This window comes from Hyla sarda, chromosome 1, assembly GCF_029499605.1.
Source record: "Hyla sarda isolate aHylSar1 chromosome 1, aHylSar1.hap1, whole genome shotgun sequence".
NCBI classification, from domain to species: domain Eukaryota; kingdom Metazoa; phylum Chordata; class Amphibia; order Anura; family Hylidae; genus Hyla; species Hyla sarda.
In genome coordinates, this window is record NC_079189.1 from 314412608 (window position 1) to 314426143 (window position 13536).

The following is a 13536-nucleotide window of genomic DNA, read 5'->3' on the forward strand; positions in this document are numbered from 1 at the left end:
GGGAGTGAATAGAAATTATTTATTTTTTTTCACCTCCCCAATGTTTCATTGTTTATAGAAATCAATGTAACACATAAGCAGTACATTGATCTATAAGATCAGCACTCTATTACTACAGCCTGACCAGGTTAGTACTGGGGATGATGCTGTCTGTTTTCCTGCCATTAAAACTTATAAACTGTAACTTACCTTCTGCTGCTCCCCCGATTAGTGCTCTGGCTCTTCTTGGGTTTTGGTGCCTGATGTGTCACATTGCGGTGCAGCCTTTTACTGCTCATAATGGGTCTATTGCTGCAGCTGGCGATTAGCTGTGCCCAGTGTGTGGTGGCGGGCGGGCACCAAAACCTGGAAGAAGATTGGCTGGGGAATGGCAGCGAAAGGTAAGTTGAAAGTTTATTTTAATTATTGCAGCCCATGTCGAGTAGATAAATAAAAATGTTGCTGGAGTTCTCCTTAAGGGTCTATTCACACATACAGTATTCTATGCAGATTTGATGCACAGGATTTTCTGCTGCAGATTTCAATGTAAACTAAATGACTGAGCACAACTTCTAATCGGCAGTTACAAATCCTGCGCATCAAATCTGCGCAGGATCCTATGTGTGTGAATGTACCTTTAGGGCTTGATTCCATTGCAGAAATCCACTTGCAGCAGAGTCCCTTTCTTTTTAGGGTGCGTTCCCACAGGGCGTATACGCAGCGTATTTGATGCTGCGCAAAATTTATGGCAGCAGCGGGAAATACGCTGCGTATCTCTTGCTCGCTATACACACACCAGGTTTTCCAGCGGCAGCCCTATGTGTGTAGTGAGTTTTGGAGGCGTGGCTGCGCGTCAGACACGCCAGCACACGGCCCCGCCTCCAAAACTCACTACACACATAGGGCTGCCGCTGGAAAGCCCGGTGTGTATAGTGAGAAAGGGATACGCAGCGTATTTCCTGCTGCTGCCGTAAAATTTGTGCAGCGTCAAATACGCTGCGTATACGCCAGGTGGGAACGCACCCATAGTGGGATTTTTCTGTTCTGTTTAGACTGTGGAAACTTCACAGTGGAAGTCTGCTGACTGAAAGTATGTCCACTTAACCCCTTAAGGACACAGCTCAATATGACCTCAAAGGGGTACTCCTGTGGAAAACTTTTTTTTTTTTTTTTTTAAGGGTACATTCCCACACGGCGTATTTGCTGCTGCGTATTTTTTTTTTCTCTGTTGAAGTCAATGGGTAGGAAAATACGCAGCACCAAATACGCAGCAAAATACGCTGTGTGGGAACGTACCCTAAATCAACTGGTGCCAGAAAGTTAAACAGATTTGTAAATGACTTCTATTAAAAAATCGTAATCCTTCCAGTACTTATTAGCTCCTGAATACTATACAGGAAATGGTTTACTTTTTAGAACACAGAGCTCTTTGCTGACATCATGACCACAGTGCTCTCTGCTGACATCTCTGTCCATTTTCAGAACTGTCCAGAGTAGGAGAAAATCCCCATAGCAAACATATGCTGCTATGGACAGAGATGTCAGCAGAGAGCACTGTGTTCCAAAAAGGAAAAGCATTTCCTCTGTGATATACAGACCCTAAAAAGTACTGGAAAGATTAAGATTTTTTTAATAGAAGTAATTTACAAATCTGTTTAACTTTCTGGCACCAGTTGATTTAAAAAATAAAATTTACCACGGGAGTACCCCTTTAACTCCTTAAGGACTTAGGACATATGAGTACGTCCTAAGTCTGGTTCCTGTCTATAATGCGGGGTCCCGGCGGGACCCCACATCATAGCGGGATGGTCCTGGCGCATATTCACAGCCGGGACCCGCGGCTAATAGCGCACGGCCGTGATCATTCGACCACGCGCTATTAACCCTTCCGAAGCGCCGCATCGAAAGTAAATGCTTCCCGTCTGATCGGGGTCATCGCGATAAAATCGCGATGCCCCGATCAGCTACCCGAAAAGAAGCAGGTCCCTACCTTCTTCCGTCGGCATCCCGACTCTGATTGATTGCTCCATGCCTGAGTTACAGGCTGGAGCAATCAACCGCCGATGCTTGTTGCCATGCAACGGAAAGACAACAATCTGTGTATGCAATCAGCCATTGCAAGCTCATAGGTCCCTATATAGGAGCTATGAGCTCGCAAAAAAAAAAAAAAAAATGTAACCCTTTCAGGTATTCCCTTCTGAATTAAAAGTTTAAATCACCCGGCATTTCCTAGTAACAAAATAAAAGTGTAAATAAAAATAAAGATATGTGGTATCACCGCGTGCGGAAATGTCCAAATTATAAAAATATACCGCTTTTAAAACCGCACGTTCAATGGCATACGCGCAAAAAAATTCCAAAATCCAAAATGGCGCATTTTTGATCACTTTTTATACCACAAAAAAGTGATCAAAAACTCTGATCAGAATAAAAATGGTACCGCTAAAAACTTCAGATCACGGTGCAAAAAATGGGCCCTCATAGCGCCCTGAACACAGAAAAATAAAAAAGTTATAGGGCTCAGAAAATGACAATTTTAAACATATAAAATTTCCTGCATGGATTTTTTTTTTTTTTTTTTCTTTTTCTGAAGTAATACAAAATCAAGCCTATATAAGTAGGGTATCATTTTAACCGTATGGACCTACAGAATAAAGATAAGGTGTCATTTTTACCGAAAAATGTACTGCGTAGAAACGGAAGCCCCCAAAATTTACAAAATAGCATTTTTTTTCTTCGAATTTGTCGCACAATGAATTATATTTTTTTTGTTTAGCTGTGGATTTTTCGGTAAAATGACTAAAGTCACTGTAAAGTAGAATTGGTGGTGCAAAAAATAAGCCATAATACAGATTTTTAGGTGCAAAATTGAAAGGGTTATGATTTTTTAAAGGAAAGGAGGAAAAAACGAAAATGCAAAAAAACGTGAAATCGCTCGGTCCTTAAGGGGTTAAGGACCAGAGCGTTTCTTGTACATCTGACCACTGTCACTTTAAGCATTAACTCTGGGATGCTTGTACTTATGAACTTTGATTCTGAGATTTTTATTTCTTTTTTTGTGACATATTCTACTGTAACATAGTGGTAAAATTATTTTTTTTAGATACTTGCATTATTTCTTGGTGAGAATTCCAAAATTTCCTGAAAAAATGTAAACGTGTTTTATTTTTTTATTTTTTTTGTATCATAAAGTTGACATTAGAGGGTGTCAAAGTATAGCAGCAATTTTTCACAAAATTTTCAAAATCAGTATTTTTCAGGGACCAGTTCAGTCTTGAAGTGGATTTGAGGGGCCTTCATATTAGAATTACTCCATAAATGACCCCATTATAAAAAAAACTGCACCTTTCAAAGTATTCAAAATGACATTCAGAATGTGTTAACCCTTTAGGTGTTTCACAGGAATAGCAACAAAGTGAAGGAGAAAATTCAAAATCTTAATTTATTTTTTTTCTTACTCTTTCTTGTAGACCCAGTTTTTGAATTTTTACATGGGGTAAAAGGAGAGAAATCCCCCCCCCCCCTCCCAGTTTGTAACCCAACTTTTCTTGAGTAAGGAAATACATCATATGTGGATGTAAAATGCTCTGCTGGCGCACTTCAATGCTCAGAAGAGAAGTCACATTTGGCTTTTGGAAAGCAAATTTTGCTGAAATGGTTTTAGCGGGGCATGTCGCATTTAGGAAGTTTCTTTGGTGCCAGAACAGGGAAAAAAAAACCCACATGGCATACTATTTTTGAAACTTCACCCCTTAAGGAACGTTACAAGCTGTACCAAAAGTTTGTAACCCCATCTCTTCTGAGTATGGAAATACTCCATATGTGGATGTAAGGTGTTCTGCGGGCAAACTACAATACTCATAAGAGAAGGAGCGCCATTGAGCTTTTGGAGAGAGAATTTGGTTGGAATAGACGTCAGGGGCCATGTGCGTTCAAAGCCACCATGCTGCCAGAACAGTGGATCCCCCCCCCCCCCCCCACATGACCTCATTTTTGAAACTACACCCCTCATGTAATGTAATAAGGGGTGCAGTGAGCATTTACCCCCCCCCCCCCCCCCCCACACTGGCGTTTGACAGATCTTTGGAACAGTGGGCTGTGCAAATGAAAAATCCTAATTTTTCATTTTCACAGACCACTGTTCCAAAAATCTGTTACGCCAGTGGGGTGAAAATGCTCACTGCACACCTTGTTACATTCCGTGAGGTCCACTGTTCTGGCACTATGGGGGCACACATGGCCTTCAATTTCAGACACATTCTCTCTCCAAAAGCCCAATGGCTTCTGAGCGTTGTAGTTCGCTCGCAGAGCACTCTACATCCACACATGGGGTATTTCCATACTCGGAAGAAATAAGGTTACAAATTTTGGTTACAAATTTTGGGGCTATTTTCCTTTGCGAAAATGATAAATGGGAGTGGGGGATGGAAACTGTGTAAGGGTGTGTATATGTAGTGTTTTTTACTTTTTATTTTGTGTAGTGTTTTAAGGGCACACGGGAGGGGGTTTACAGTGAGTTTCTCGCTGGGAGTTTGAGCTGCAGCGGAAAATATGCCGCATCTCAAACTTGACGCAGAAAACTCGCTGTAAACCCCCGCCCGTATTAATGTACCCTGTACATTCACATTGGGGAGGCAAACCTTCAGTTTCAAAACTACAACTCCCAGAATGCACTGACAGACTATACATGCTGGGAGTTGTAGTTATGCAACAGCTGGAGACATATTGGTTGTGAAACAGAGTTTAAATCAGTGATTCATAACCAGTGTGCCTCCAGCTGTTGCAAAACTAGAACTAAAAGCATGTATGGTCGCTTAGTGCATGCTGGGAGTTGTAGTTTCACCACAGCTGGAGGCACACTGGTTGTGAAACGCTGAGTTAGGACACAAAGTCTGTTTCACAACCAGTGTGCCTTCAGCTCGTGCAAAACTGTATTTGACAGCCGAAGGGCATGCTGAGAGTTGTAGTTTTCCACATACTGGAGGCACACTACTACAACTCCCAGCATGCCCGTCGGCTGTCCATGCATTATGGGAGTTGTAGTTAAGCAACAGCTGGATGCACACTTTTTCATAGTAAAAAATGTGCCTTTAGCTGTTGCATAACTACAACCCCCAGCATGTACAGACTACCAAAGGGCATGCTGCGAGTTGTTGCTGGAACGCGAGTTGTTGCTGGAACTCAAGCTGTTGCAAAACTACCAGCCCATGCCCTTTGGCTGTGCATTCTGAGTTGTTGCTAAGCAACAGCAAGAGGTGAACAGGCCTCACCTCCTGCTGTATCCTGCTGCCGGGACCACTGCCGCTCCCGAGGGGACCCCCGCTGGGCCAGGCATAGGTAGGAGACCCCCGATCACCGCCCAGCAGGGTAGTGGTTGGTCGGTTGTTCCGACCAATCAATCACATGATCGCAGGAATCACCTGTGTCTCGGACAGTCCCATTCACCCTCTTTTTTTTTTTAAATGATTTATTTATTTATTTATTTTTTATTTACGGGCACGTGGAGGCCACACACACTTCTGAACCTCATTTTGACTTGTTTTATGGACATTACATCAAAGTTAGATCAGCCTGTAGTGTGGTTTTCCACTTTGATTGAGTGTGACTCCATATCCAGACCTCCATGGGTTGATAAATTTGATTTCCACTGATAATTTTTGTGTGATTTTGTTGTCAGTAAATTCAACTATGTAAAGATCAAAGTATTTCATACGATTAGTTCATTCAGATCTAGGATGTTATATTTTTGAGCAGTGTAGAATCTAGTGCGTATTGTAGAGACTTCATGGCTGCACTCTGTCTACATACACAGGAGTACTTGTGCTTTACGGTCCTATGTTGCTATACATCAATGCTATTGTAAAGAGGGGGTAATCAATGTGCACAGTTCAAGAAATGATAATCTATCAGTTGCTAGAGCATGTTTGTATATATTTTTTTTTTTTTTTTTCTTAAAGAAACCTGTTTTAAGTTGTATTCCTGAAGAAATATCCCACGCTTTTGGCAGAAGACTTGATTTATTTGTAACTATTCTTTATAGTATTCTTGCATATACTGCTGTGAGGTATTTATTCACAGTACAATGATATATTTAGCATAATAGTGTTATTTAGCGTTGATAAGCTGTTCTCGCATTCATGGTCTTATTGTGTCATTATTCTGTTATAATAACTGTATGTTCATTGTACAGAACTGTATGAAGATGTAAACTGGCAAACCATGAGATCTTTTGGCTGCCTTAAACAAATAAAGGGAGGAGCGCAGAAGCCTTTATCTGAGCCAAGTCAAAGGCAAATGGGCCATGTGTACACAGAATTATTCCATTATTTTTTTTTTTATTTTTTTAAATAAGGTTTCTCTGTCAAGGGTAGCCCTCATAGTCCCTTGTACTGTAATGTAAAGTAAAATTTTGTCCCCAGTGTAGAGCCCTGTGCAGGACTTATCTTAATACAGCTTCCGCTGGATTTCTGACCATTACTGCCGTCTCTCACAACGGGTGTCTAATCCTGCCTGCTCCCGCAAACATTTTATCACAGTGGCATTTCAGAGGTTTGTGGAATTTTATGGGACCCGCTGTAAGTTCTGTGACCACCCACGTCAACCCCATGACAGCCCGCAAGTTTTCTATTGGGTCCCGTGGATCCCAATGCAGCGCTCCACCCCAGTGTTTCCCATTGCTTTTTTTCACCTGCTGCTGCCCCTTTTGTCGTGGCTGGGGGTACATGGTATACAGTCGCACCACAAGCACCTACCAATGCCATTCTGCACAAGAAAACCTATTTACTGGCGCTAACTTGCAAAAGCATGTGCCCAATTTCATGCTGGCAAGCATTGTGATACTTGGTGTTGCAACATTGGGAGGAAAGGCAAGAAAACATTAAAGGAGACCAACGGTGCCTGAATAGGGAGTGTGGCAACAAGTGTTTAGTGCCTTAGTCTAGGTTTACATTGCCGTTGTGCCCTGTCCCATTCTGGGTCTGTTTGGCACGAGAAAAAATGGTGTATGCACTCATTTTATTTTTTTTCTTCTCTACTAAATTCCTGTCGTTTTTGAAGGAATTGCCAACAAACTGCCTGACTGCAATGTGAACCTACCCTTAGGCTAGGTTCACACTACGGAATTTCCGCCTGCAATTCCGATTTTGAAATTGAAGGCAGAAATTCCTCTTACTAAAATGTATAGTGAATAGTTTTCCATTCACAAATTCACACTTCGGAATTTGGGAATGGAAAATCCGCTTGAAAATTTCCGCCTGAAGAATGGCGTTGCTCATTCAGGTGGAAATACTCGCGGAACACATTGCAGTCTGTTTGTTTAACCCCTTGGGGGCGGAGCCCATTATGACCCTAAGGACGGGAGCATTTTTTGCAAATCTGACCACTGTCACTTTAAGCATTAATAACTCTGGGATGCTTTTACTTTAAAAATTTGATTCCGAGATTATATTCTACTTTATGTTAGTGGTACATTTTCGTCGATTTATGTGCATCATTTCTTGGTGAAAAATTCAAAAATTAGATAAAATTTGAAAATTTTGCATTTTTATAACTTTGAAGTTCTCTGCTTGTAAGGGAAATAAACATTCCAAATTATATATTGATTCACATATACAATATGTCTTTATGTTTCCATCATAAAGTTGACATGATTTTACTTTTGGAAGACACCAGAGGGCTTCGAAGTTCAGCAGCAATTTTTCAAGTTTTCGCAAAATTTTCAAAATCGGAATTTTTCAGGGACCAGTTCAGGTTTGAAGTGGATTTGAAGGGTCTTCTGGTTAGAAATACCCCATAAATGACCCCATTATAAAAACTGCACCCCTCAAAGTATTCAAAATGACATTCAGGAAGTGTGTTAACCCTTTTCACAGGAATAGCAGCAAAGTGAAGGAGAAAATTCAAAATCTTCATTTTTTTACACTCTCATGTTCTTGTAGACCCAGTTTTTAAAAGAAGTAAAAGGAGAAAAATCCTCTCAAAATTTGTAACCCAATTTCTCTCAAGTAAGGAAATGCCTCATATGTGGATGTAAAGTGTTCGGCGGACGCTGTAGAGGGCTCAGAAGGAAGGAGCGACAGTGGGATTTTGGAGAGTGAGTTTTTCTGAAATGGTTTTTGGGGGGCATGTCACATTTAGGAAGCCCCTATGGTGCCAGGACAGCAACCCCCCCCCCACATCGCACACTAATATGGAAACTACACCCCTCACGGAACGTAACAAGGGGTACGGTGAGCCCCACAGGTGTTTGACAACTTTTTGTTAAAATTGAATGTGTAAATGAAGAAGAAAAATATTTCACTAAAATGCAGTTTTTTTTTTCCCCAAATTTTACTTTTTTTTTTTTTTTTTTTTTACAAGGGGTAATAGGAAAAAATGCCCCCAAAATTTGTAACCCCATTTCTTCTGAGTATGGAAATATGTCAAGTGCCCTGCGGTCGAACTACAATGCTCAGAAGAGAAGGAGCGCCATTGAGCTTTTAGAGACATAATTTGTTTGGAATGGAAGTCGGGGGGGGGGGGGCCATGTGTATTTACAAAGCCCTCCCCCGTGGTGCCAGAACAGTGGACCCCCCACATGTGACCCCATTTTGGAAACTACACACCTCAAGGAATGTAATAAGGAGTACAGTGAGCATTTACACCCTACTGGTGGTTGACAGATCTTTGGAACGGTGGGCTGTGCAAACAAAAAAAAATTTCATTTTCACTGTCCACTGTTCCAAAAATCTGTCAGACACCTGTGGGGTGTTAAGGTTCACTGTACCCCTTGTTACATTCCGTGAGGGGTGTGGTTTCCAAAATGGGGTCACATGTGGGTATTAATTTGCATTTATGTCAGAACCGCTGTTAAATCAGCAACCCTTGTGCAAATCACCAATTTAGGCCTCAAATGTACATATTGCGCTCACTCCTGAGCCTTGTTGTGCGCTCGCAGAGCATTTTACGCCCACATGTGGGGTATTTCCGTACTCAGGAGAAATTGCGTTACAAATTTTCGGGGTCTTTTTTTCCTTTTAGCTCTTGTGAAAATAAAAAGTGAAGGGCAACACCAGCATGTTAGTGTAAATTTTTTTTTTTTTTTTTTTTTTTTTTAACACTAACAGGCTGCTGTAGACCCCAACTTTTCCTTTTCATAAGGGGTAAAAGGAGAAAAAGCCCCCCCAAAATTTGTAGTGCAATTTCTCCCGATTACGGAAATATCCCATATGTGGGCCTAAACTGTTTCCTTGAAATAAGACAGGGCTCCAAAGTGAGAGAGCGCCATAATAAAAAAAATAAACATGTGGTATCTCTGCATGCGTAAAATATCCAAACTATAAAAGTATGTTAATTAAACCGCATGGTCCAAAAATGCCTATTTTTGGTCATTTTGTATACCCTAAAAAATGTATTAAGCAAAGTCCCATCAATACACAAATGGTACCGATAAAAAGAGTTTTTTTTTTTTTTTACCATAAAACAAAAATACATTTAATTTGGAATCGTACTGACCCATATAATAAAGATGGCATGTCAGATTTATCGTATTTTGAACTCCGTAAAAATTATTGCCCTACAAATTTGTGCAATTCCACACAACTAGGCTATATTACTTATTGCATTGAAATTACAGAAGGACCTACTTAAGTTTAAAGGAGTACAGTGGTCCCTCCACATACGATGTTAATTTGTTCCAAACGACCCATCGTTTATCGAATCCGTCATATGTTGAGGGATTCGTGTAATGTGAAAGTGCATTAAATACTCACCTGTCCCCGCCGCTACGGACTGTGTCCTCACCGCTCCCGATGGGGGAGGTCCCGCTGCTCCGGCGTCTTCTTCTGGGTCCTCCTGTGTCTTCCGCATCTTCACCCGTGTCCTGGCCTCGGTTTCTGGTGACGTTATTAGGTTGTTGCGTCGGGACGGCGTGTGCAGCTACGTAATGACGCCGGAAAGCGAGGCCCGGACCCCAGGGATAGGTAAGTGAACCTGCTGGGGCACATTACACTGCTATCCGACATATAAAAGCATCATATGTCGATGCTGACATCGACATGTGATGGCCTCTGAGAGGCCATCGTATGTCGACTTGATCATATGTCGGGGCCATCGCATGTCGGGGGGTTACTGTACTTTGATGGGAAACATTTTTTCATAGCAACTGGTTCTAGAAAGTTAAACAAACTTGTTAATTACTTCTTAATTATCAAAATCTTAACCCTTCCAGTACTTAACAGCTGCTGTATGTTCCACAGGAAGATATGAGTGTGTTTACTGTGTGATCACAGTGCTCTCTGCTGACACTTCTGTCTGTGTCAGGAACAACTGTGTCTGTGTCTGGTTTTCCACCAAATTATCCTTTTATTTTTTTTATAATTTCTTTTTTTGCAGACCTTTTGCTTAGAAATTGAGACCTAAAGATATGGCTATGGACGATTATGAGGAACTACTCAAGCATTACGAACTACATGAGACCATCGGTACAGGTAACCACTTTTTTTTTTTTTTTTTTTTTTTTTTTTTTTTTTTTTTTTTTTGTTTATTTGAAACTCCATTCTAGACCCTTTCTGAAGGTATATGCAGTCATGTCTTCAGACTTGTGTTTTACTTTATTACAGTTTCTTGAACAAGAAGCACATGATGATGTGCTTAACTGTCTGACTCAATGCAGAAGGGCTTCATTACAGTTTACAGAGCTTGTCTCCTGCAGTCGGAGCAAGCACTGAGTCGGACTGAATCGTGTACTTACTGTGACGCATTGCAGGAGACAAGCTTTGTGAACAATATCTAAAGATCTGTGGGGTTGCAGCACTGAGACCCCCCAAATGATCAGAACTTTTGACATATCAAATTTTTTGAAATTATAGGTTTTAAGTCTATAAGATGGCTGAGGGATTTTTTTTTGTTTTTTTACCTTTTTAGGTACAGACATATGGACATAAGGATGTGTTTTAATTTTCTTTTTTATTTTATTTTTTTTATTTATTTATTTTTTTGTGGTTCTGTTAGGGCTGGGCAGTATACCGGTTCATACTGAATTTTTGTCCGGCACGATATGAATTTTTCCCAATACCGGTTTGGCCCCTCCCCCTCAGTAATGAATTATCAGCCCAGCGCTGCGCTGTCCCCATCGTGGTACTAATCACATATGTCTCCCGCAAGCGATGCCCTCCTCGTCCTCCTGTTTTTTGTGGGCTGCCTGCGCTGGTTGGAACTCTGTACTGTAAGCTGTATCCCTATGCCCGGGCTGCAAAAGGTATACAAAACCACGTTACTACGTCAGCCTTACACTCTTCCTGCGGAAGGTACGTTGAAGAGCCGTCGGCCTATCACCGGACGCAGCGATGTTCCGCCTCGGCCGTTGATAGGCTGAGCCCACTGTCATGTAAGAAGCCGGCTTCTTACATGACAGTGCGCTCAGCCTATCACCTGCTGAGGTGGAACATCGCTGCGGCCGGTGATGAGCTGTATCCCTATGTGGCCGTCAGCCTACAGTACAGAGTTCCAGCTGGTGCAGGCGGCCCGCAACAAACAGGAGGACGAGGAGGGCAGCGCTTGCGGGTGACATGTGAGTAGTACCCCCATGGGGACAGCGCAGCGCTGAAGATTAATTTGGGGGGGGGGAGCAGAACAGCGCTCGCAGGTCACATGATTTGGGGGGGGGGGAAATAACATTATATACCGGGGAACCGCCATAAGTTACAAAAATACCGTGATGCACATATTTGGTCATCTCGCCCAGCCCTAGGTTCTGTTACTAACCACTACTATATCTTGTGTCTATTTCATAGGAGGATTTGCTAAAGTTAAGCTTGCAACTCATCTTCTGACTGGTGAGAAAGTAGCCATCAAGATCATGGACAAGGAGTCTCTAGGGGTATTTTATTCTAGTCTTTCCCTTTTTTATAACTTGATATTAAAATGGAAAATTAATCTTTTTCAGACTACTGTGGTCACTTTGACATGGTGGTCACTTTGACTGTGCCTTGCTATCAGTGGCATGGTAAGTTAGCAGGAAAACACTTGTTTTGTAACCAGAGGTACATCCATATCCCTTGCAAATCCACCAAATACTTAATTTTTCACAAGTAAAAATATTGCTGAACTAGCGTCACGATAAGGCCATCCTTAACTTATTCCTTATTTGGCGCAAAATCTGTCCAACAGAAAAAATATGGGTAAAGGGTTGCGGCTTTGCATACAAAGGGTGTAAACTAAATGTGCCTAAAACCGAGCCATATGATAAGTGTTGGTGCATTTGTTGAATATCTAGTTTAAAGTGGTTGTCCACCAGTAGCTATTTATATTTATCACACACACACACACACACACACACACACAAATGTTATGTGCACTGCACTATATAATACTGTAAACTAGATTATCCAATAGAAGTATGTTCACATGCAGCAGTTTTGTTGTAGGAATTGCCCATTCATCTGACTGAATTGCAGCAATGTATTCACCTGCCACACACACAACCATATTTCCATAAAGAACTTTCTGCAACAATCTCCTATGTGCCAATATAACCTTTTGATGGTTTCTTTAGTGAATTTCTCAATGCTTGACACTTCATTAAAAAAACTCAAGTAATTGTGTTTTTTGTGCTTTTGTTATAAATTTATGTATTTTAAGGATGATTTACCTCGCGTCAAGACAGAAATTGATGCAATGAAGAATTTGAGCCATCAACATGTTTGTAGACTCTATAATGTTATTGAGACCCCAAAGAAGATGTTCATGGTTCTCGAGGTTAGCTTCTTTTCATGTAATGTACTTATCTCATCGGGAGCTCAAACACTACACTACACTACACTACAAACTATCTACCTTTGAAAAAAAATAAAGCTTATATTTTTTATATTTTTAAAAACGGTTTAATGAAAGAATATCGTAATTTCAAAAATGTAGTAGGAATCCCTTGGAATATGTGATAGCTATACTTTCATGCTATTTCATATACATGGGTCCCATAGATATCGCTCCATTCTTGTATTCATTGATCTTCTACATAAAGAACAAATAAGATATTAAAATGTAAAGCTGAGATCGGTCTTGCTGTGGCTTTAGTACATAGCTGCTGTTATTCATGACTCCTTAGCTTTTGTCCATTAGCACTCGGGTAGGGTTAGTGCCTGCTCCCTGCCTTATCTGTCTGTTTGGGGTCTTGGGAAGTATGAATCTGCTACTTTGTTTGTAGTTAGGAGTTTCTTTTAGGTCTATGTACAGTCATATTGGTTGTCACTTGAATTAGCTGCTCATTGAATAGTTATTTTATTGCATGATCATGCTGACCAAATTACAGTTCTGTATGGTTATTTCTTTTACTGCCTGGTTTATACACAATTGTAGTATTCGAAAGGTATTCTTACCTAGAAGCAATGATTTGGGGGGGGGGGGGGGGTATGTTTACACTGAGGGTTTGGAAAGGAATTTCCGCAAGTAATTCTGCTCGCTTATTCCTCTCCAAATCATTCAGCAGTGAAAAACCCCATAGCATGTAATGAAAATTCTGCTCCTCAGTTCACACTGAGGAATTTCCGCTAGGGAATTCGGTCACTGAATTCTGTTCTG

At 41.1% G+C, this 13536-nt stretch overlaps 1 protein-coding gene across 1 annotated transcript in view; it reads left to right on the top strand.

Annotated features, from left to right (window-relative positions):
• MELK (maternal embryonic leucine zipper kinase) overlaps nt 1-13536 on the top strand; it is a 40650-nt gene that overhangs the window by 541 nt on the left and 26573 nt on the right. The window contains exons 2-4 of the mRNA XM_056518285.1: nt 10351-10445; nt 11751-11836; nt 12598-12714. Coding sequence (XP_056374260.1) covers nt 10382-10445; nt 11751-11836; nt 12598-12714 — 267 coding nt within the window. The 5' untranslated portion in view covers nt 10351-10381. The remainder of the gene's footprint in view (nt 1-10350; nt 10446-11750; nt 11837-12597; nt 12715-13536) is intronic.